The following is a 25,212-nucleotide window of genomic DNA, read 5'->3' on the forward strand; positions in this document are numbered from 1 at the left end:
TTGATGCTCCCACATTTTCTAGACAATAGGCTCACAGATGGTGGTAAGGTTGTCAGCCTTACGCGCCGAGCCCTTTACCCCCAGGAATATTCCTGGTACTCATTTCTGTTAGAGGCTGAGTCGACCCCAGGGCCATAGAGCGGCTGGAAGTTTTAGGTGAATTGTAAAATCTAATGACCTTATCCGGACCTTCCGGATTGTAGCGTAGTGCCTCAACCAACTATGTTACCGCATGCCCCGTAGTATATGTAGATTTATTCAAATCAAATGATTTCAAACTGCAGAAATAATTGGATCTGCTTCCCTTTAGTTAACCACACCTCCCACTCAGGTAAACTTTATCTAGGGGTAAAAATGACTGATAATAATGATGCTGAACTATTCTTAATCGTAAAAGGCCACATTAACTTACAAACAAACAATATCATAGAAAAATATTTCACATATATTGTGACATGATAACTGAAAGAAATCCGTTGCTAGGTTACGGCACAGTAAACACACGATGACATAAATTCGTTGCTACACAACGAACAGTAAACAGAACGCGAGCGCAACGGCTTCTAAGCATGCAACAATAGAGAAATTGTTTGGAACGGTCGCTTATATTGAGTCCATGCGGAGGCTATATACGCTGATGAGGGCCAGCAGCAATTTATCCGACCGATCGACCGACTGCCTGACACAGACTGAATGACGGACTGGCCATCGGTCGTAATGTGACTCTGACTTTGATATGAGATAATTGTGAAGGAGTCACTAGCCAGCAATGACAGGAGCCGTTACCATACAACGCCTAGAGAAGACATAGAATATTTAGTGTGTCTGTAGTGAGAAGCCGAATGCGTGAATTAGCGAGAGCACTGTAGTTACTTGCAGTTACGCATTATAAGTGGTCTATAAATCTATTTACCAAGCAAAACCCCGTATCTAGTCACTATATACGCTACAACTGGTGCCAGCAGTGGTATAATTTGGTTAACTGGATTGGATTGATTGATCAATTACATTGATTGAACCCAAGCAACCGATAATCATGGCGGATTTCGAAAGTGTGTTAGCCATGATAAACCAGATATGAGCCGAAATGAAATTCCATCAAGGTTCTCTCGACTCACAGATGGATTCTAACCAAGAAGAGACAGTGATCAGGCTAGAGACCAAGATGGATTCTCTCTCCTCCCGGATTGATGTTAACAAAGTCAAAACAAAGACCATTTACGGACAGATGAAACACCATCAAGAAAACATGGAGGCAGCGATCAGAAGCGGGCAAGAATAAATTAAGGCCGCGACAAGCTCCATCCGGTCCAAACTAGAAGAAACCATTAGGCATCGGATGGAAGATGTCCTGGCGTCGGCGAAGAACTCAGTACCAAGATGGAAGAAACGCAGATGGAGTTACAAACGCCCCTCGATACGCGGGCCCGAAGCCTCCGCAAGGAGACAGCTGACCCAAAGAAGGACCTCTTCAGACTTCCAATCCGACGTAGAAACCACATGGCGCGAGTTACAAACGCAGTTGAAGGAAGCCGGAGCTCGAACCGCCCGCGTGGCAGGCGAGCATTCTACCACTGAGAGCCGACCGCGGGGTAGGCTCGGCGCAACCGCCTAACTCCACGGATCGACATCATGGGCCGGGTTCCGACGGCAGTTCGAGACCCTGAAGACTCCATGTTTTAATGTCACAGAAAAATTCGGCTAACACAGCTTTGTATTTCACTTCCTTTTTCTTTCCAGATAATCTCTGACCCCTTGCTCCACCAAACACTGCATTTATTAATCACAAGTACAAATTACGGAGATGGACAGGAGACATAGTTTCACATCTGTGGCAATTACTTTTTATTCAGGTGAACATGGCAATGTTAACAAGATACATGAACCAAAGCTGTTTCTATCACCACAGTCCTCCTGTGGGGTACTGTGTATTGTATTCTTCATTTATTCATCCATTTTATTTATTCAGAGACACAACCTTGTTCTGCTTTCTGTGCACGTTATCTGATTCGCTTTCGATACTATTCTACCTTAATCACTTCTATTGACGTCTGCTGATGCCTACCAGTGAGCTTATGAGAATATTTACTGGATGGTTTTTAAAACAGAACCTAATGTTAAGGACGTTACAGGGCCGTGCCATAGCTCAAGCAGTTAGTCGCTGGCTTCCCACCGCGGCGGCCCGGGTTCGATCCCGGGTCTGGTCAAGTGGGATTTGTGGTTGACAAAGTGGCGCTGGGGCGGGGTTTTTTTCCGAGTACTTCGGTTTCCCCTGCCAATCTTAATTCCAACAATTGCTCCATAATCACCCTCACCTACTATCTGAGGCTGGTACAATAGGCCAGAAGTGGCCGCAGTACCAAGTGGACTCAGTCCCATCCCACCAAGTAATAAAAAAGAAAAAACAGGGACGTTTCACCTAAATGGCCCTAGCCCTATAATATATGATGTAATTAACGTTACTAACACTGGATTATCGCTTAAAAGACACCGTGTATAAAACATACCAGGCCCAGAGAAGTACTCTCAGAGTGTGCTAAACATTGCAACGGCTACACTCAGTGGCAACTCTGTCACGCTTACTATGTTTTCTGTGTCCAAAGTGAAGGCATGCAAATACTGGCGCAATATGCCAAGGAATAGTAAATACCTCGGATAACTGAGTTCAAACATATTCTGAAATATCTGCTGGCCGCCTCTGTAGAGCCACTCAGTTCGCACATATGACTTTATGCTTTTTCGTCCAGTCTATGCAACAACATTTCTGTTATGTTTATTATTATTATTATTATTGTAGTAATTATTATTATTATTTGAAAATGGTGAAATTTCATAAAGTTCCTTGGTGAAATGATGATTGGCGACTGATGTGATTGGCAAAAACTGCCTTAAATTTTGTTTCGGCAAGCACAGAAAATACAATACTTCGGGCCTTCCTTCCCATTATTTTCGAAATATGAGATTTGGATTCTGATGGTTAGCCGATAAGTGAGCTCAGTTGCGGCAGACTAATAAATCTGCCCCGCAATTCATCACAACAATTCTACTGACTTCCCCAAAACTTGAATTTTGACGCCAAGCGGATGAAATATTTGTCACATATTAATACACCTCCACTTCTTGCTCTGCCTGCTCCTTCTAACAAGTTTCGAACTGCACAAACTAGTTATGACAGATATCGTTTATCTGTCAAGTAGAATTTCCCGAAAATCTCTATACCCCTCTTTTAACAGCAATGAATTGGACGTCACAAGAGCTAAAATGAAGACTGAAAGCTATGACTTCTCGGATTTTTGAAAGACAGTTCAGTTGTCTTCAAAATATATTTACGCAGCTTTTTTTTCTGTTTAGCAATTAATTTAATTAGGTCGCGGGTTCAAGTCCCGATGAGGTTATTGGAATGTTTTCAATTTACCTAATCCTCCGGACCGCACTATGGCCCTGGGGTTGACTCAGCCTCTAACAGAAATGAGTACCAGGAATTAATTAAATAATTTTCCTGGGGAGTAAAGCGCGGTCGGAGCGTAAAGCCGACAACCTTACCGCCATCTTTAAGCCGATTGTCTAGATAATGTGGGACCCTCAACGTTTCACAACCCTATGGGCCTTCACGGCCTGTTACAGGGATAGCTTTATTTTTTACTTACTTTTACAACAAAATAAATCGGTCTGTATTTTGCATAGGGATCCTAAGACCGGTGTCGAATACACGACACGACACATACACACCTTCTTTTGAAACATTTGTTGCTCCGTTCATTTGCGTCCCTTAATAACACATCCCCATGCTCGGTCAGCATTGTCCAGCTTCTGTTCAGTTACTGCTATAGCCCTTCATTGCCGGCCTTTGATGCTCTCACTGCCATGCCCTGCCCTAGTGACTAATCACTTGCTCCCTTTAATATCATATTCCTTGTTACGCTTGCTTACTTCCTTTGTTTTCTTTCGTCATTCCTATTCTCGTCTCTATGGCCTCTGTCTCCTATACTCTGTTAACTTTCTCCGTCTTCGGGTGGTATTTTCCTTACTCTGGAGACAGTAGGGACTAGCTCTATCGATTGGGCCCAACTGAGTAGGTTTTACCTGAAGTAGGAGACAGTCCAGTCTCTTAAACTTTGTTTTGTAATATAAACAGAACGGTGTCTTAGATAAAGACAGGATGATGGATAATGTCCAGAAACACAATATTTGTACTTACTCTTTTACTGGCCATCTTCTCTTCAATAGCCTCTTCCACCATGTTATTCTTATGACTGTTTATCACTGACCTAGCTTCCCGTGAACACTCTCCCATGTTCCCTTCGGCTTCTGTTCACTTGCTGTATTCCAACTGAAATTCCTCTTCTTCTGATCAGTTACCGTAAGACATTCATGGGCACATTGACTTCACCATCTTTCCATTTCATATTATTTCCTCGGCCTTTTTTTTTTTTTTTTTTGCATTTCTTTCCTTCCTCTGCTTCCTCAAACCTATACCTCTAGTCACTTACTCTCCTTCCGGTCAAATATTCTTCAGACTTTTTCTCCCACCTTCTGCCCACTTACTTTTTTCATGACATGTTTTTCTTCCTCTGAACACTTCCTCCCATCCTCTTTTCGCTTACTGTTTCCCTCTCGTTTCTGTGTCCCCCGTGCCACTCACCTCCCACTCATTAGTTCGCGCATGCAGAAGCTGCCCCCTTGCGGCACAAGTATGAATTATGCATGTCAGAATGTCTGTAGGCATGACGACAGGACAGTGGAGTAAGGGTACACTCCATTTAAAATTTAAATGATCAAAAGGTGTTGTCATTTCCCTGCAGTTCACTTTTATTTTCAATGCTATCCGTTTTATTCCAGTTGTCTCATTGCACACCAGAGAGAGAGAGAGAGAGAGATAATGTGCTCTGGTAGAGGATTACGCATTTCTTCTATGGGCACCAGGTGCCACGAAACTAAACCTGTGACTACCATTCAGTTAAGAATTTTGCATCTTCCCATCTCAAACAGAAAATGATTAATAAACAAAAAAAATAATTTTATTTATTGTTCTGTCTGGGTATGAAACATGGTATCCCATTCTATTGGAAGAAATATCGTAATATTATTGATAATGAGATGAATATTGTGACCAGGCGAGAGCAACTAACAGGAGAGTGAAGGAAGTCCTGTCGTGCTGGGATTCATAATTACTATTCTTCGCGAAACATTATTTAAGGGACCAAATAAAGGAGGGTGAGATGGACGGAACATGTATACTGAATGAGGGACGTGGAATAAGCATGCGCACGAAGCCCGAATGGAAGAGATCACTTGGGAGATGAGGCGTACATAGGAATGTATTGAAATTAATATTAACAAAACAGGACTTGTAGCTGTGGATTGGATTCATCTAGCTGAGAATATGATTCGGTGAAAGGCTCTTGCGAGCAAGAAGCCTCGGGATATACAAAAGGAAAGAAATTTCTAGACCTGCCTACGCTGCTGCATCGAATTAGCAGGACCCAAATTTTATTTCCTTAATTCATCAGGGGCAGTTCTCAAGACACTGGTGTGATCAATTAATCTGAAATGAAAGGAATTTCATAAACTTTATCTCTCTAATTTTAGCAGAATAATTACAGCAGGATAAGCACAGCCAGGAAAGTGATTACTTGCGGGAAAGGAGCCCTGGGTTAGATTTCCAGAAGTGATAACAATGTCATCGTATTCACACCGACTCTGTGGACTGACCTCCTACTTAAGACACTGAAATCTTCTTCTGGGAGCACAAGGAACGGAGCGCGAAGCTAACATTCACCGCAAATAATGATGAAATTATTAATACAAGGAGTTCTTACCTGCAAATCGTGTATTCCCCTTCACGTTATGGTGGAGTCTAGCCAGAGTAACGTTACGTAACGTCACATGATGTGGAACAAACTAAGTATAATGAGAACTGTCAATACACTTTAAGCATTAGATAGGTCACTGGTCCGTATAACGCGGTTTGAAAACCATTAAATTAACCTGTCTTCTCTGCCACAGATTAATAACGGTGAATTATGGGTAAGTGGTTGAATGAAGCAGTAAATCATTTCGCCATATTTGATCAATGATAATGAAGTGTAATAAGGCATGGAAGTAAATTTTAAGATCTTCCACCCGACATCAATATTGACTAACTAATAGTTTCTGAATCCGCGTTATTTTAACGTCCTTCTACGTGCCTCAATATTGCTCGCAACTTCAAACATTTCAGTCTTGACTATCGAAGTAAAAGGCTCTCTAGCTAAGCAACCTACCCGCAAACTTCACAGAGCAGAGACCTTCCCGAGAAGACGGTAATCCTCAGCTGAAAAATAAATCCCCACATTTTGGAACCTGAAAACTCATCACCGTTCACAGCAGATCGCCACTGAATCCTACACTGAACCAGCTGAACACACTCCACATTCCCATAAACTGTTTACCATCAATTGTACTACCATCCCTCCATCTATGCCTATATCTCCCAATTGAACTCTTTCTTTTACGTCTTCCAACTAAAATGTTATATCCATTTCCCGTCATTCGCATGCGTACTACATGCCTTGCAAGTCTCATTCGACCAGATTTGATAAACTTACTATTTTGTGGTGACGAATACAAACTACGAAGTTCCTAATTACGAAAATTTCTTAACACCCTGTTAATTTCTCCATTTATAATCAAATATTGTTTCTGGACACCATCCATTGTCCTATTTGTATTTCAAAACACAGCGTTTCGGAGACTGGATTCTGTCTCCGTCTTCAGGTAAAATTTATTCAGTTGGGTCCAGTAGATAGAGCTAGCCCCTATCCCTGGACACCAGCACCAACACAAGATACGGATTACAAGCCAAGCACAACATAAACCATCTGGGAGAGCTAAGGGAAAATATTAAAATATTAAATCACTCTACACATATGAGGCCTGTATAAAATAACTATCAAGATAGAAATCATCACTGGAGACGCAAGAAAAACAAGATTTCTCACTCAATTTTATCTTCTGCCGTGATGACAGGGGTCCAGATAGGAGAGATGTCCAAGCTGGGTTCACGGATCGGATGGTCCAGCAGAGACATGTGGGCGAATTCCTTGTATTTTCTGTATGTCGTGTTTCGTTCATCTTCAAGACATTCGCTTCACTCCAAGCCTTCCTTGTACGCATGTACTTCTAAATCTTTATGATCGAATTTTCTTCTCAAAACCCTGTCCTGAAATATCCTAAATCTATGTCCTTCCCTCATGCCAATTTTAATCAATCAAACTTATAGTTCTGTGTATTATAATCTTTAGGATTTTTTAAATGGATGGCCAAGTAAAAGATTCCAAAGTGAATTGGACAGATACTTGAGGAATTACTTCAGCATGCGAACACAAACTATCACTGGTTGAGTACTGAGCCTAGTGGCAGTGCGACTGCGTCTGCAGAGTCACAGTCTAAGGCATGAACTGTCTTCGCTCGCTCAAACACTAGAATTGTGGGTTCGAATTCCACTCAAGGCATTGATGTCTATATGCGTTTATTCTGTGCTTGTGTTGTCCTGTGTGTACAGGACGGGCTGATCCCCCGTTCGAAAGTCTTACCGTCTGTGTAAAAAATCAAGAAACTGAAAGTGGTCAAGGTCCACCAAAGGGCTGTAGCGTCATAGATGGATGGATGGACGGACAGATAGACAGCTTGTTTTGAGGCTGTATCTTGGAATTCTCCGTCAAACAAAAAACGGAACAAAAATCTCCCACAAAATCGACTCCAAACGCCTATATTTATATTGCACGTTCTTTCGAATGGGAAACAAAAATACATCAAATTCCTTTCCTCTAAGCAGTGAAGGCGCCAGTTAAGAGCCGAGGTTGTAAAGCTCGTTAACTGAGAAAACGGTTGTTAGACATCGAGAATAAGAGACACGAGGAAGATGTCAGATACTAACGCACTGCCGTGAGCAAAATCTTAACAACAAACTTACACCTGTAGGTACAGCCATTTTGTTTAACCCCTGAAATATACTATGTGCTACGTTCGCTATGCTTTGTTGTTACGCAGCGGGAAATAAAGCGATCTAGAAGAATCGCGGTGATACGGTCGATCACTGAAATTTGCATTTAGATTTTCTCACAGAAGATTTTGTTATTTCATACCCCTAGGGAATCACAGTTCTTCATGGACGAATAAAATGAGAACTAGGCCTGATGTAGCCAAATTCACGTGCAGGTGATTGGCAGGAAGTGGGAGGCATGTGGGCAGCCACTGCAAATATGAACATCCAATTCAAATGTCATTACAGGAATTCTAGGTATGGGCAGGGGAATATATTTGTTTCTGGGAACAGAAAAATTGTCATAACAAAGCCTCAATCTGTTGTAACTGGCCAGCAGAAAAGTATTTACATATCTTTCGTTCGTCTTGACGTTGGGGCCTTAGAGCTATTTCTTGGACAGAATTCAAGGAATAGGCACATTTGGTTAAGAATGTACGTTGTCACATTTTACGTTTTTGGTGACCTTCTTCACATTTTCCAGGCCAATCTTGGGGTATTATCTTAAAATAGGCCATTACAACTTCCTTCCTCAGTATCCGGACTAATCACCCTGTCAGCTTATACGATTTTCCGATTAATTAACGACGTTCTTTAAATTCCATGGAATGTGCAGCATCGAACGAAAGGGTGATTTGTGAATTATGAATTCAAAAGGATTTGGAAGGAAGCAGCCATGGCCTATTTTAAAAATACTGTCACATTATAACTGAAGAGAGCCGTTATGGCATAGTTAAACTCATCAGCGTAACAACGATTACACACGTAACAGAGGAACGGTGTTTTCCGTGCGGTCCGTGCGGATAGAGAATTCATCCAACAACAGATATGCTGGAAGCGGAATGAGAGACAAAGCGACTTAGCGCTTAACGAGAGACAGACGAGCAACCAAAGCAATTGGCTATCTGTTGTGTGTACTACAAAATAGGTTTCATATTGAGACTGCAGAAACTAAACTCTCTTCAAGATAATTCAGCTACACCAGTCTTGACTGGATTTACTGACTTGAAGGAAACGTCTATTGGACAGGATGGTTTATACGGATTCCGCTTTACGTAGTGTGTTCACGGCCAACTCCCATTTGGCGAACGTAGTATCAGTGAAATTTGCCGCCCAGCCGCGGTTCTGCGCAGTGTTGTGCGAAACAACAAACAAGTGGTGAATTTTTGTGTAAAGCAAGATGGCGGACGTCCGAGAACAAGGATTCCGAAAATACTGGAGACAGAAGCTACCATCGCTGAAATCTGAATGCCACGACATAACGGACAAGCACCCAGAAGCAGCTTCTGTAATACAACAGATATATAAATTGCTCAGTGACACTGAAATCCTTGCCATATGCAAACCGGCTAGAGTGGGGGAAAGCTCTCAGTCGATAACTGTTGTGAATAGTGCGGAGGAGAACAGAGCAAAATTGTGCAAGCTTTTAGATCGGAGGCCGCTTTTCAGCCATGTACACGGTAACACTGAAAGAACTGCAGGACGTCCTGCAGGTGGGTGCACAGGAAGGACAAAGTGTCCCAGGAAGTAAAGGGACGCAAGATCTAATGAGACCCCAGAGAGAGCTAAGAAGTAGACCAAATCAGTCCCAATATCCACAGCTATCAAGCTGTCAAGCAGTGTTAACTCGCAAATTCTTCTCACCCCTCACAACTAATGGCATGGACACGGAGGTTACCGAAGCAGGAGGTTCCCAGAAAATCAGGTAGGTCGCCACCAACAGCGATAACTTCTACCAAAAACCTAATTCGACATCGAAGTGACCTCAGAAAACACACCAAAGGAGAGTACGAGTTCCAAAACACACGAAATGGAACCCGTATCATAACAAAAGAAATGATGGACTATTCAGCCATGAAATCCTACCTGGAGAAAAATAATCTAAAGTATTTTACCTTCTCTCCAAATTCTGAAAAGCCTATCAAAGCAGTAACCCACCACCTTCCCCCAGATACGCCAGCGGAAATTATTTCCAACAGCCATGAGAACTTAGGCTATGTCATCAACGGGAGGTATTTGATGACCAATCGAAGAGCACCAAACTGACAGACCTGCGTGTAAACCCTCCCGCTATTCCTTGTTACCTTAACAAGAAACGTAATATCTCAAGAGATATTCAAGCTACAGAGCCTTAACCATATTGTTATGAACGCAGAGTTTTACAGAGCTCAGACTGCCCTTACACCGTGCAACAGCTGCCAAAATTTTGGCCATGTCTGGACCAACTGCAAAACAACCCCCTCGATGTCTGTGGTGCGGTGGTGGCCGCCTGTACAGGGAATGCCCCGAATCTACGCCGAGCTGTTGCAATTGCACCCCAGTAGAAGGAGATAAACCTCATCCAGCGTCATACCGAGGTTGCAGCCACACAAAAGGAGAACTGCAAAGGAGAAGAGCATAGCGAATTCTCAGGGGACTCTCTGAGAGGAGGTTATTCTATAAGTTCACCTCACCAGAGCAGACCTACGTAGCTGCACTGCGTCGGGGCACGCAACACCAGCAACCAAAGGCACCCTCTTTCTGGGAGATATAAATACGTGGACCTCGCCCTCCATGTTGGAGGAGTCTAAAATCTGAGACAGTAAAATGTGGTCATGAGTCCCGCGGGACACGGACCTGGGAATGACTGCGCTGGCGAGGACCAGCAGCCATTGTAAACGACAGACCCATCCTCTCGTTAGAGAGGATGTTATACTTGTATATGGACTATGACCTCAAGTGTTCAGTTGAAAAAAAGAACAATTGCTGATCGTGATTCTCATGGGGCTTGTCGCCAAGACGAACTAATTGGCGGTGAACCGCCAGTCGTGAAGCAACTCTGACTCTGACTCTCTACGAAACAGACCTGAGACGGCAGTTGGAGAAGTAGGAAGTTGGTGTGAGATAGACGCCAGACTGCGAGGACGTGAGCCCGAAATCAGGGGAAATTCCATTTTTGGAAGACGTTACCAAGCAGAGCAGTGAAGACCGTGACTGATAACATTAGTCTTTGTGTGACAGTGATCCGTAAAGCGTAGTCTCAAGTCGTAAATGTGTCCAATAAATCCGATTACCAATCCATGACCTGCATAGAATCACTCCAACACGTCACCGTATTATCAAGATTATTGTCCTGAGAGGTTATGTGAAACATCAGCCAAAATATTCGACTACCGGGTCGAGTTTCGAACCAGAGATTTGTCAAAGTCGAAGACGAAGGGGTACCCACTAGACGGCGATGATCAATTTGTTTCATATTTGTCCGTTTATTCACTGAGTTATAGACACGGCATCATTAAATAGTATTGCGACTGAATATGGTCAATTGGTAGTTGATGGGTCGCTAATCACATTCTTGCGGCAACGAATACGCAAGCAACAATAGAAGAACTAAGTAGCGCCGAGACTGGTTGCTAGGCAATTGCGTGGTAACACGTCTCTACAATAATAGAAGAGGTTTTCTATGTGGTCCGTGCCGCGGCTATATAACGAGAGCTGTGAGCTGTAAGTACAGAGTGAATTGGAACTAGGAGTTGCGAGGTCAAGAGAATTCAAAAGAGAATTAGAGTTCAGAAATTTTAAGAGATTTGTTGAAAAAGAGTATAAGAAGTCAGCCTGCGAAGACTTAACGTGTGATTTGAAGACGTTTTTGTGTTACAGTTACAGTAATCTCTAGGGTGCTATAATTATTTGTACTTACGCCATGTGAATATCCAATAAATCGATCTGCCAATCCAAATTCGCGTCTACAGTCACTCCTACACATGAAAATATGAATAAATAGGTAGGCCCAAGCATATTTTGATTTGGAAACGCTCATATCTATGCTCTAAACATGATTATTTCCATTTGATTCCTTGAGCACGAAGTGTAGATGATCCACAAATTAAACGAAGGCAAACGGAAATCAAGGATTTGCACTGAAAATATATTTGTAACATACAATTTCAGAACCTGAACACGCGGTAGCGTAGTATTTGCTTCAAGCCGAAAGGTCGAGGTTCGATTCACGACGAGGTCAATGGATTTTTCAACTAACTTAATCCTTCCAGCCGCATTATGTCCCTGGGGTCGACTCAGTCTCTAACAGAAATGAGTACCAGAGTACAAGAAATCTTTCTGGAGGTAAATGGTGGCCGGCGCGTAAGGCTGACAACCTCACCGTCATCTGTGAGCCGTAGGAGAAATATTGGATATTTCACTTGCAAGCTAACCACCTACAACACATTCACTTATTACTCTGTAATGATGTAGATTGTAAAGAAGCATAATAAAAAAAACTGTGAGCCGATTGTCTAGAAAACGTGGGAGCCTCGACGTCTCACAATCCTATGGGCCTCCACGGCCTGTTACAGGGATATCTTTACCTTTTCTTTTTCCTTGGCACTACAGCCCCAGTGGACCTAGGCCTACCTCCGTTCACTTCGGTTTTTCTAGATCTTACACATTCGGTAGGACTCCTTGGGCGGGTGATCAGCTCGTCGCAAGGCCTCTACGTGTACACAAACACAGAAAAACGCACACACACAAATTAACATCCATGCCCTGAGTGGGATTCGAACCCACGATCCTGGTTTCCAAGCGAGCGAAGACAGTACATGCCTTAGACCGCTCGGCTACCGTGACCGGCCTTTACCTTTTTACCTGAACGATGAAAGTAGTATTCCACAGTGGAGTACACAGCGATATCAGTGACATCGCATTGGTGTTGATTATAGGCAACTCGGCATAACCTATGTAAATATCCGAACCCACCCAACAAGACACAATTCAAGTGGGAAGCATTTAATCAACTGGCAAAATTACATTAATTTCTATAGTATAAGGTGGAAACCAGGATCGGTCACGTATGTCAACATATAACGCCAGAGTTTATGAACATTTTCATTGGCACGCTGTAATATCCACTATGAAAAGTAGTCGGGGTCAGAATGTAGGCGTTAAATGCACAGTAAATTCATCAAGTTCTTGGAAGTAAATGCAAGGCACGCGCTTTAATAAGCGAACTTACGAGGCAGTTTTGCGAGAGGAATTGTATCAAAACAGTGGATTATGCTAAACAAGGCAAGCGCTGTCGTCTGGCAGCTCCTGTTTTAACAAGAAACAATTGCGTGCTGCAGAGCTGCCTCAACAAAACAGGGTTCATATTGCGAAGGGACGCTACTGCCCTGTCACTATGCAGACACCCGATAATCCTTACTCTAAGTTAACACAACTTGAAGGGAGGCATACAGACATGTTAATCCTTATATTGCTTCTCTGTATCCGTTGCAGTAAAAGACAAGACGGATACAATGGTGCGCATGCGCGCGGATTAATATTTCTCTTTTATATCAAAGGCTGTTAACGAAATTTGTTATGAATGTTATGGCTAGGTCTGGTAGCAGTCATTTCTTAAATGCAATACATATTAAGTACATTTAATGTGGGGATCATGTGCAGTGATATTTCGTCAGAACCTGCAACGCTGCATACACCAATATGTATGTTTATTATTTTCGTCCGTTAGCCCTGCTATGCAGAATACTGAAGAAACGTAAAAGCTAGTAAATGTAACACTGTCCCTGTGCTTAAATAAGCACAAAGTCATCAAGCTCTATAGGCGAATGGAGGTATATACCCACGCATTCACAACCTCGGCATTAAATGGAGGTAAGTGGTCAGCCTCACGCTCCGACAACTTTATTCCGGGAACAAAGGCCCTGTAACCTACTGGATAGGGGGTTGGATAGCCCCAGAGACAGTCTGAATGCAGTGATAAAGAAAATGAGAAGTTCTGGCAAACATTAATCAACTACTTGTCTTTGACACGACGTGGACCGTATAGAAAACATCACCTCCAACAATTATTCGTTGCCAGTGGAATGTGTTTACCGAGCCATTGACTAGAAAGGATAGGTAGATACACAGTCCTATCCAGTAAATTGCTGCTGGCCCTCGCCAGCATAGTGACGGAACTCGTGATCATATTTTACTGTCAGACGGCTCTGGGAGTCTTCAGAACACCGCTTCGGCGACACATGTACTAAAATTTGGGATACACAGAGAGACCCACAGATTACAGCATGGACCGCATAGAAAACGACGCATCCGAGAATCCTTCTATTGTTGCGCGTATTCTTGGCAGAAAGAACGCGTTTTTCTATCCGTTCTCTAGCAATAATCGGGAGGAATACATACAGACACACAGACTGATGGGAGGAATTTATTAAACACGCCATTGAAATGGGCTCAGGTGCTATGATATACGCATCAAGTTTCATGAAGATTGATTCAAGCATTCAAAATTCATAGGTGAAATACACAAACACAGGGAGCAAGGACATAATATAAGCCCAATTTCCTTATTTTAAAGAATGAAAGTAGGCTTGAGGTCACCATGCGGTCTGTGTGACTCCGTGTCTGTGAATCGCTCGGCCAGTCATTTTTTGAATGCATGAACCAGTCTTTAAGAAACTTGGCACGTATATTGCAGCACCAGAGCGCAACCCAACGGCGTACTTTATAAATCCCTCCCATCAGTCTGTGTGTCTGTATGTGTATCCTCCTAACGTTGCTAGGCAACGGCTCGGTAGAAAAGTCACGGTGGCAATGAATGCACACGCAACAATTGAAGAACTGTTGGACGAGTCGTTTGTTCAAAATGAGGAAAGTAGGTTAAAACTCGACGCAAAGACATTGTACATACATTCTTCTACACGACTGACCCTGGACGTTACTTGCATACAGCATAAAAATAAATTTCTTCTGATGGAGAAGGCTGGTACAAGCATTTACCTGAACATACACCTCCTAAAAAATTTATTTAAGCAGATCATCTCCGTTATCATCACCCGCAGGGCTGAGCTTGTTAGCCTGTTCCGTTCTCATCTTTATGATTACGTGTAACTCTTTTTTACTTGACCAGGTTACCTGCCTGTTACAAAATTCAACTTGTCTTGGAGGGCCAGTGTTTCTGTTCAGTGGTTTGTGTCTTCTATGAGACAGGTTACCTGCCATGGCTAACTAGTGCTGTCTACTTGCGAAGTAACCCTTGGAAGCAGCTCGTAACAAGCGCTACTCACAGGGCTAGTGGGACCTGAGTTCGCATAAGGCGGGGTCTATGTACTCCTATATATGAGCTAGTAAATCCCATGCTTTTGCCAAGATTAGAATCCCTCCTGTCTAGCCCCTAGCCTTGAACTATCCCGGCTCCATATTCATGAAACGTATATGAATCGTAACGCGGTATTCCTGATTCTCAATAAATTCATTCGATAACCGTAAAATTGATAAAAATGTAACAACCGCGACCATCAGATTACGCGTTTAGACACTGTTGAGACCAGGTTTCTAGCTATGCACAAGACGAACACCTTGGGATATGAATGTTTTTTGTCACATGACGCTATTTTATGGAATAAGACCATCAATTACTAAGAGTGGATTGAGCAATGTAGGCCGCGCCATAGCTCAAGCGGTTAGTCGCTGGCTTCCCACCGCGGCGGCCCGGGGTCGATCCCGGGTCTGGTCAAATGGGATTTGTGGTGGACAAAGTGGCGCTGGGGCAGGTTTCCTCCGAGTACTTCAGTTTCCCCTGCCAATCTTCATTCCACCAATTGCTCCACAATCACCCTCACCTATCATCTGGGGCTGGTACAATAGGCCAGAAGTGGCCGCAGTACAAGGGACTTAGTCCCACCCCACTACCAATAAAAAAAAAGAGTGGAATCAGAAATGTAGGGCTTAAGTACATGCAAATCATCCGCTGCAATACAGCCTTCTTCCAACAAAACTTTTAACACAAATTCTGTTAATGAAGTCAGGCCGACAATGAAGTATAAACATGCTGTTTGACGTCAGTTGTTGACTTCCATTACACAACCATGAAGTTTATAATTAACACAAATTCAGAAGAAATATACCACATATTTCCAAAAAGAGACAAGACACACGGTGGCTTGCGACTAGTGTCTGGGACACAGCCACTCAACGCCACAACACGCACACTTAGTGGCATCAGAACTCCACGTTGATGTTGCCCTCAGTCATTCAGATGGAGATATCAAAATGTTTACCCACCATTTCATCAAAACCGCTAGACTCTGTATGTCCCGTCTGAACGCAAGCATACAACTCAATGCACTTCGAGTGGCCAGACCACAAGTCAGTGTCTCGGCCACTGAAGGGTTAAGACACAGCTGAGACACAGTGTCTTGGACGTGGGACACTGAGCCGCTTGTGTGAACGCTAGTATTCACGCTAATGTATTTGCAGTCGCTGGACACTGTTCAGCCACCGTGTGTCTTGTCTGAAAGCGGCCTAAGTTTGCAGCGGAAATGGCCACACTTTTAAAGCTTCATATTTCTTGTTCATTTTGGAACTAAAAAATTCGAGTTCTCTAGCATCAATTGCATGTGAGTACTTTTGAGGTAAGATTAACCCAAGAGGTTGAAGGGTTTGATTCATAAATTAAAATTGTGGCCACTAGAGCACAAAAGGCAGACTCTCCACATACCTGAGAAGAGTTCCAGGAACTTCTCAACACCGTAGTTGAGCGGAAACCGGTAGCTACTGTCTTTGAGTGCGTCCATGGAGTGCACCTTGATGCGTTTCACCATGAAGCTGATGTTGTCGGCTTTCCCATCCTGGTTGAAGTCTGCAAGAATTACACTGTGCTGTACTTTTAGGACAAAAGATCTGTAACACGTGGTTCCTTAACATGTGCCACAATTCCCAAATATTATTACTAATCCGCAAGCTCCTTTCTCCAAGAGCATTCGCCAATGTCTTGATGCAATTTAGAGTTCCTTAAAATTATATATTACATTTTTAAAAATAACTGTAATAACATTACAAGTGCCCCTGTCATTTCGGCATGGTGCGCCCTAATGAGGAATGGGGGGGGGCACCACATATGAAGGAAAGTTGTGAATATACTGAATGAGTAGTCACGAGGAGTCAATAAGGGGTTGTCCTCCAGCTTAGGCTGGAGCTTAACGTTTAGAGGTATAAATGTGTGTTCCCACTGGACCAACATGCTCGGCTGATCCCGTATTGAACCCAAGATACCATTTCTGGCAACGGATCACTGACTCCTAACGTATATACTAAATTTAGGCATGCATCGAGCTACACATTCACTCCCCATTCGTCATGGCGCGGTGCTTAATTAAAAGTCTCTCTCTCTTTCTCTCTCTCCTGCTGCCCTCACTTAGAGCACAGGGCATCCTTGAAACGCTTTGTTTCAATTCAGTTGATCAAACCTAAGACACCTGGACTGGAGATCAGCTACATACACAGGACAATACAGACAAAGTAAACGCACACAGATACCCATGCCTTGAGTGGGATTGAATCCACGAACCCAGTGTTCGAGCGAGCGAAGACAGTTCATTTTTTTATTGCTAGTGGGGTGGGACTAAGTCCCTTGTACTGCGGAAACTTCTGGCCTATTGTACCAGCCCCATATGATAGGTGAGGGTGATTGTGGAGCAATTGGTGGAATGAAGATTGGCAGGGGTAACCGAAGTACTCGGAGAAAACCCACAACAGAGCCACTTTGTCCACTACAAATCCCACTTGACCAGACCCTGGATCGAACCCGGGCCGCCGCGGTGGGAAGCCAGCGACTAACCGCTTGAGCTATGGCGCGGCGAAGACAGTTCATTCCCGAGGCCGCGTGGCCACTGTGATCGGTTTATTTGAGTACAGTTACACCTTCATTTTACTTGCCTGTCCTTTCCCTCTCTTAGAACCAAATATTTTCTTCTGCACTATGTTCTCAAACAGCCTCATTCTGTGTTATTCCCTTGCTATCAGAGACCATGTTTCACACCCATATAAGGCGACATATAAAGTTATATTTTTATTTTAAAATATTATAAACAGAAAGTTGTTGGACATACAATTGTTACCACAAGAGCACTTAAAATTCTGCTGACATCCCAAGTTAATATTCTGGCGAAGGGCAGCACAAAACAGTAGATGGCGATGCATTTTTTAAAACTATAAAGTAATGTAGTACTTCAGAACTATCTCTACAAATGTTAACTGTTCATGAAACTGTCGAAGTCATGACCTCATATTCCAAGATATCACAGCTACGTACTTTACATTTTATCAGAGCAATTTACCTGTCGCCTTGTAAATGGAGTTGACCCGCTGGACATGCCTCGTCATAACTTCTATGCAGGCTTCCTCTGTCCCGTACTTCTGGTAGAACAGGTGATCCGCTTGCAGATACAGCATGCATGTCGTCTTTTTAGGGTCGATGGTGGCCCGCTTGTGGACATGCCGTACACTAGACACTTCGTCTGGAGTACCAGTAGAAGACATACTGCCGTTCGGCAAATCATAGAACACGCTTGGATTGTAGTAATAGGTATCCAGGCGACTGGATTCGCGAGGAGCCGCGATGTGGTAGCTGGAGTCTGTAGGTTGCGTCACTTCATCGCTGGACCATCTTCTCGACCTATTTTTCCTATGAGAGCGACTAACGGGATCCAATCCCGACCCACTTTTCCTATGAGAGCGACTAACGGGATCCAATCCCGACCCACGAGTTCTATCACCATCAGTGAATATATTAGACCTTCCGTCCACTTTATCAACGTAGCTGATCCAGTTGTCGTTACTACGTTCAGTACCGTCCTTCTGAAGATCTGTTCCCTTTAAGTGAGCTGACGCCGTGAGATCTTCGGCTATTTCACGCGGTGCGTTGTTACTCAGGTGGAGGAGCTGCGAGGCGCAGGGTTGAGCGAGCTGTGGACTGTAGACATCAGAAGAGCGATACACGATGCTATGGAAATGTGGCGCGCTAGTGTTTTGATTCACATAGCGACTCACCGGCTCGATGTAGAAATCTTCAAGACGGGTCGAGACAGTCCCATCGAACAGACCGTCTTCTGTCACTAGACCTCGCACCTCTGCCAGTTCGTCGTCTGAAACAGAAGAAATTCCTTCCTTTATTCTTTATTGCGTATGCTTATATGTGGGTCTTCTCTTAACTGGGGCACGTGGTAGCTTAGTTGGTTGAGGAACTAGGCTACAAGCAAGAAGGTCGCGGGTTCGATTCCCGATGAGGTCTTTGGACTTTTCAATTGACTTAATCTTTCCAGCCGCACTATGGCTCTGGGGTCGACTCAGCCTCTAACAGGAATGAGTACCAGGAATCTTCCCAGGAGTTAAACGGCTGCCGGCTCGTAAGGCTGACAACCTCACCGCCATCTGTGAGCCGACTGGCTAGAAAATGTGGAACGTCTCATCATCCTATGCGCCTTTACGGCCTCTCACAGGGACAGTTTTACCCTTTACTTTGCTCTTTCTCTTAACGATATAATACAAAGTGTCCGGCCAATTAAGGTGAGAACTGAGCGAGGAAGAGATGAAATTCGTGATACTGCTTGTAGCAAAATACTTTATCAGGGAATACCGGGTGGGTGCTAACGTACGCGTAAGTATAAAGTTCTTAGGTGACCAACTCAACTCCATGGAATATAGCCGTACTTGAGAAGCTAACAGTCGCTCAGCCAGTACAGAAATTTATCCCCTCTTTGGAACCCGATTATTAACGAAGAAAGCAGTCTTCTGGGATTTGGCACCGTGTATAAGTGGTNTAACCTTTGCGTTTTCCCCTCACTTGCTCAGCATGATTCCAGTCCACACAACATTTTTCGCAAGATATCTCCATTTTAATATCTTCGTCCCCCTTACACTCAGGTATTCCAAGTATCGTTTCCCTTTATGTTTCCCGATCTCTAATTCTGTTGATATTACTCACCCCCCTGCATGTACGAGTACATGCCCCACCTATCTGATCTCCCTTGACTCATCCATCTTAATAACATTTGGTAAAATGTGGGCTTGAAATTTATGGAACTCCTCAGTATGCAATTTTCTCTCCCCTGCTGTTACTAACTCCCTCTCAGGTTCAAATAATCTCCTCGATACCATCTTCTTAAAGACAGTCAATGTATATTCTTCCCTTAGAAGAGAGTCGAATCTTCACACATATATATGGAAACATAGGCAAGATTGAATTAATACGTATGTGTCAGCAAATTGTCCGTCACGGAACTATGCTCATATAATCCTCCAAGCTGCATATTAATAGTTACCAGAGTCCTAGAGTCATCATTTCCTATAAGGTCCCGTTCGATAGATATGTTCTAAGAGTTTTGTAGGGACAAGCAGTGGAGTAAATCAGCCGAGAACACACTGGAAAAGATCGCTGGCTGTTAACAATTTCGCCGAATTCCCAGGGGAGGACAAAAGCCCTTGAAAGTCTCGAATGTGGTACAGTGTTAAAACTCGCCCCAAAGGAAAGAGGTGTGAAGATACTGGGCATCATAGAACAGACCTCAAACCTGAATAATGCAAGGGGCAGTCAACGGGTTTATAATTTTGTATAAACATAATGGAGATGCTAAGCTTGGTTATGTAAAAATCATTTCTGAATAAATGCATAAGTCCCCCTCAGTACATCTTCTCCTCCCTCAGGTCATCGTACACAAAGAGCAACATACTCCGATGAATTACATGAATTAAGTTTTAATTGAAATATGTTGTATCCCCTTAGCCTGTCATATCGGCCACATGAATGGGAATATTTTCACGGTGTATTCACGCTTAAAAATAACAGCAGATAATCTGCACGTATAATCGTCAATAGTGTCTGTCCGTCTGTTCCACCTTGCTCCACGCAAATGGGGCGTCGTAGGAAAAAAATGGTTAGGACAAAAGATGGTCCTCTTGGAGGAAAATCGCTGGAAAATTGTTAATCTTGCTGCTATGTGCATGGGTTCAAATACAAGTCATCTTATTTCCAATTATTTCCTCCATAAGAAAGGCATCTGGATTTTGATAATAGCGGGATCATTGCTAGAATATCGAAAACAGTCTAATCTGTGTTCCTGTTGGAATACGGGTGAAAACCTAAACAGTCTTCTGCCGTTATTGGAATTGTGGACAACTCAAAATATCTTCTGTAAATGCTAGGACTGAGCAAACCCCAAATTATCTCCTACTGTCGTTAGGATACGGGCGAACACCTAAATTATCTTCCCCACTTATTAGGATTGAGGACACCAGAATATATTTCTGCTATTCCTAGCATTGAGGAAAACCAAAACTATCTTCTGTTCATGGCATAGCGCAGTCGGTATAGCGACCGTCTACGGACCGAACGGCTGAGGGGTCGGAGTTTCGAGTCCCGGTAAAGGTAAGATTTTTCTCTTCTCCACGCCGTCCATATCAGTTCTGGGGCCCATCCAACCTCCTGCCCAATGGGTAACGGTAAGGCCACCGGAGCGTGAAGCTGATCAGTCACGTCCAACCAAATAAAAACACATGGATCTATAGATTCACCCCCATACGCCTTCATGGCGTAGTGCTAAATTAGTTAAGCAGAGGGACAAATTTACCTTACCTTACTCTTGGTGGGATACGGGGAGAACACATCTATACTGCCGAGAGAGAAACATCAACAGAACGCAACATATACATGAGATGGGAAAGGAATATGGGGGAAAATGCGCGGAAGGAGGTGGAGGTACGAAATTGAAGTTGTTTTGATTTGGAGGAAAGGGAGGAAGGAAGAAAGAGTGGTATATGGTAGGACAGCCAAGAGACGCAAAAGAAATGCAGAAGAAAGAAGGAAAGGAGATACAAATAAATTGACGGCTAATGTAAGTAACAGCTACGAGCAAAAACAAACCTGAAATTGTAGTGCAGACTTTCTGCAGGAGAACGTCAGTCTTAAATTGACCGATAAGAGGACAGTAAAATTTAAATTGCTCTCCCAAATGATGGTACTGGGTTTAAAATTACATAAAGGAGCATACAAACGAGTATTAACGAACAAAGTATGTTTCCAAGAAGATTTCATTAAATCTGAGTAATTAACTTTTCCTAATTGTCCCGAGTTATCAGCCCTCCCGGAGTCATTATCTGCCACACTCCTCATCCAGCCGAGAAAAAGGCCGTCCAAATAATTTCTTCTAATCCGACAGGATGTTCTAATTGCAGGTCATTATTCAGCAACCAGTGGTGCCAACTACGTCTCAAAAAGTGGCAGCACTGATAGCTACAATAGAAGGTTATAAATCGTTACTATGTTCAGAGCCGTGAACAACTTCCCTTGCTATAAATATAGCCAACAGGCCACCTGCCTTTGTGATTTGCTTTTATGCCGTCTACATGCAACGTCGGCCGGTCATGGTAGCCGAGCGTTCTAAGGCATGTACTGTCTTCGCTCGCTTGGAAACCGGGATCGTGGGTTCGAATCCCACTTAGGGCATGCATCTTAGCTTGTGTGTGTGCGTTTTCCTGTGTTTGTGTACAGGTAGAGGCCTTGCGACGAGCTGATCGCCCGCCCAAGGAGTCCTACAGAATGTGTATGATCTAGAAAACCCGAAGTGAACGGAGAAGTTCATGGATGTAGGCCTAGGCCCACTGGGGCTGTAGTGCCAAGAAATAAAAGTATGCAACGTCGGTTACTATTCACTCGTCGTTTTTCTTCATTGCCACTACATGTTTCGGCATAACCGGCCAGCTTCAATTTTTTTTTTCACAGTGTGTATCAGGATACACACCAACTTATGGTTAAGTAAGGTTATCCGTCAGCATAACAAAAAACAAAAATGGGTCTTTAGTCAGTCAATATTTCTCAGATGGAATTTTATTTCTTATCGCTACATGTTTCGGGTCATCATGGGACCATCATCAGGAAGTATTATACAATATGATTAAGGTTATTTGAACTCCCAATATAGACCTTCAGCAGGAAAATACAACAGTATAAACTAACCCACCTATTACATAGCATTTGAAATGCTATCAGACTGGACCAGACTTAGTGAAGTTGGAATTTAAATATCTGAAGCACATATAGAACCACACAACAGTGTTTCCCGAAGTCATGATTTTATTTCTCGCAAAGTCCCAATTACAATCGCTCCAAGCTTCCTCCTGAGGTACAACAGGCAATGCGACCCAAGACCTCACATTCTTCTGGATTACAAATCTTATTTGTAGACAGCTGGTAGGACATTTTGGGCAGGCGATCGGCCCGTCGCAAGGCACAGGGTAAGAAAACACAGAAATAACGCATACAGTCATGCTACGAAATAAATTCGAGCCCATGATCCTAGTTTTCTAACCATAGACGACAGTATATGCCTTAGAATAGTCACTTACAAGCTACAGTAGTAAGATGTAAAATACCCAATGTTTTCCGCGTGTTAGTAATACACTGTCGTAAAATTACGCTGAGATATCTGATAAAATTACTGGAACCAGAACCCGAAGTTTAAAAATCAGCAACACTAAAGCCCGGCAATATTCCTGACCATAATTCGTAATAATCAATTTTACTTCCACACGACCTATTTCTTTAAGATTCGCTTTCGATATCCCCCCTCCCAAAGAAATCGAACTTAATCCTACACAAGGAAACAAACATACTGAAAATATATGTAATTATAACAGCAACAACAGCAGTAGGAAAGTCTTACTAGATGGAAAACATGAAACGACGAGAAGCATTAGGTAAATTGAAAATATCCACCTCATCGGGACTCGAACCCGCGATCTACCGGCTTGTATCATAGTGCCTCAACCAATTATGCTACCGCGTGCCCCTTAGAAATATATAAATTAAAAAGAAATATTCGGAAAGCCTGAATTGAAGGGAATAAATGCGCTTAGATGGGAACATGATATTGTCACGTGTATGGGGTTTGCGCGTGACTTATAAGACGGGTTTCGGATTGGATGTTTCGATTTATTGGCCCCTTATACATTCATCTCGGGAGTACAGGCAATTACAGCGCTACCGCTGATCTACATACACTACAGTTCACCGTTACACACGCACTAGAATTCTCAGGCCTCACTAGTCGCATCCTGGCAACAGTCTCACTGGCACTTCAAATCACATACTAAGTTTTCTTTCCGCAGCCTAATTCCTTTCTTGCCAGTCTCGAATCATTTCAGTTCCTCTGCTCTCAAGCTCATATCCCGGCAGGCTGGCATCTCGAAACTCAACTCCTCCTCCTCTATGCCACTGAACATTTGATTGCGACTACTCTGCACGGACCACGAATAAAATACAACTTCTATTGTTAAGGAGGCGTGTTTACTGATCCGTTGCCTAGTAACTGTTGCGCGGGTTTGTTTCCGCGAGAATGTGTTTACCGAGACGTTGCATAGCAAGAGTCTATACGTCACAATATTAAAATGAATCTTCAAGGAGCACGTGTGTGGTAATCTGGACTGTGTTGGTATGGCTGAGGACAGGGACAAGTAGAAGGCTCATGTCAAAATGACACGTAATTTCATTAGCTGAACGCATATTAGAGCTTTTATGAGGTTTTACATAGATTGCTGAAGTCACAGTAACACACTACACAACTGTACCTTCTTCCATGTTCCAGCATTAGCATTTGAAAGTCTACATTTTAACAGCGCTTATTTGCAGAATTATTTTATGGACAAATCTTTTAAAATCTGTTCACGATGTCATCTCGTCGGATACTTTAATGTCCTTTTCTTCTTCTTCTTCTTTCCTCCCCCGGGGGGTTTGTTCCACTTCTGCCAGAGGAAGAGCCTCTATGCACCTCTCTTCCAAACGATCTCGCTTCAAACCTCAAGACCCTGGCACATTTTGTAACATACAAATCACGAAAAATGCCATCGATGAGAAGAATGAAACAGATCCATCTAGTGTGAAATTTCTGCAACTTTTCGACACTTTCCCACTGACTTCTAAGCTCGGTGGTCCCTGACAGGGCATTGACAGTTCTAGTTATCTGGAGATGATTCCCATTTGAGCCTCAAAACTTCACCTGAAGCCGACACTGGGACGACACGGAAGGATGCAAAAAGCGACAAACCATTTCTCGTATCTGAATCCCACGGCGATTGCGTCATTCATGGTAATGTGTATTTCGCGTTGCTGAAGACGTGACTGCGGTCGATAACGTGGAGAGGGTGAGATTTTAAGATGAAAACTCAAGATATTGAAATATGTAAACCTACTAACTCAGCGAACTGGTAACACAACGCGTACGACGTACATTAGTCACATGCACGACATGTTAACACAAGGCTGTGATAATGATGCAGAAAATAAAGCTTACAGAGGCGTTCTCTGTCATAGCAATGTTTTAATGTTCGTTGTTTGTCAGCATAGTGAGTATGAATTATGTGTTTTTAAATTTCATTGCCAT

At 43.2% G+C, this 25,212-nt stretch overlaps 1 protein-coding gene across 2 annotated transcripts in view; it reads right to left on the reverse strand.

Moving 5' to 3' along the window:
• LOC111867292 (disintegrin and metalloproteinase domain-containing protein 10) overlaps positions 1-25,212 on the reverse strand; it is a 176,239-nt gene that overhangs the window by 15,610 nt on the left and 135,417 nt on the right. Inside the window, exons 4-6 of one of the 2 annotated variants that reach the window (XM_033752622.1) lie at positions 18,540-18,924; positions 18,118-18,497; positions 16,500-16,640 (exon numbers count right to left, since the gene is read on the reverse strand). In XM_033752622.1, the coding sequence (XP_033608513.1) occupies positions 16,500-16,640; positions 18,118-18,497; positions 18,540-18,924 (906 nt within the window). Of the gene's footprint in view, positions 1-16,499; positions 16,641-18,117; positions 18,925-25,212 lie in introns of both variants that reach the window. The other variant, XM_023857015.2, reaches the window with a different exon arrangement.

Source organism: Cryptotermes secundus, unplaced genomic scaffold, assembly GCF_002891405.2.
Source record: "Cryptotermes secundus unplaced genomic scaffold, Csec_1.0 scaffold1475, whole genome shotgun sequence".
NCBI lineage: Eukaryota > Metazoa > Arthropoda > Insecta > Blattodea > Kalotermitidae > Cryptotermes > Cryptotermes secundus.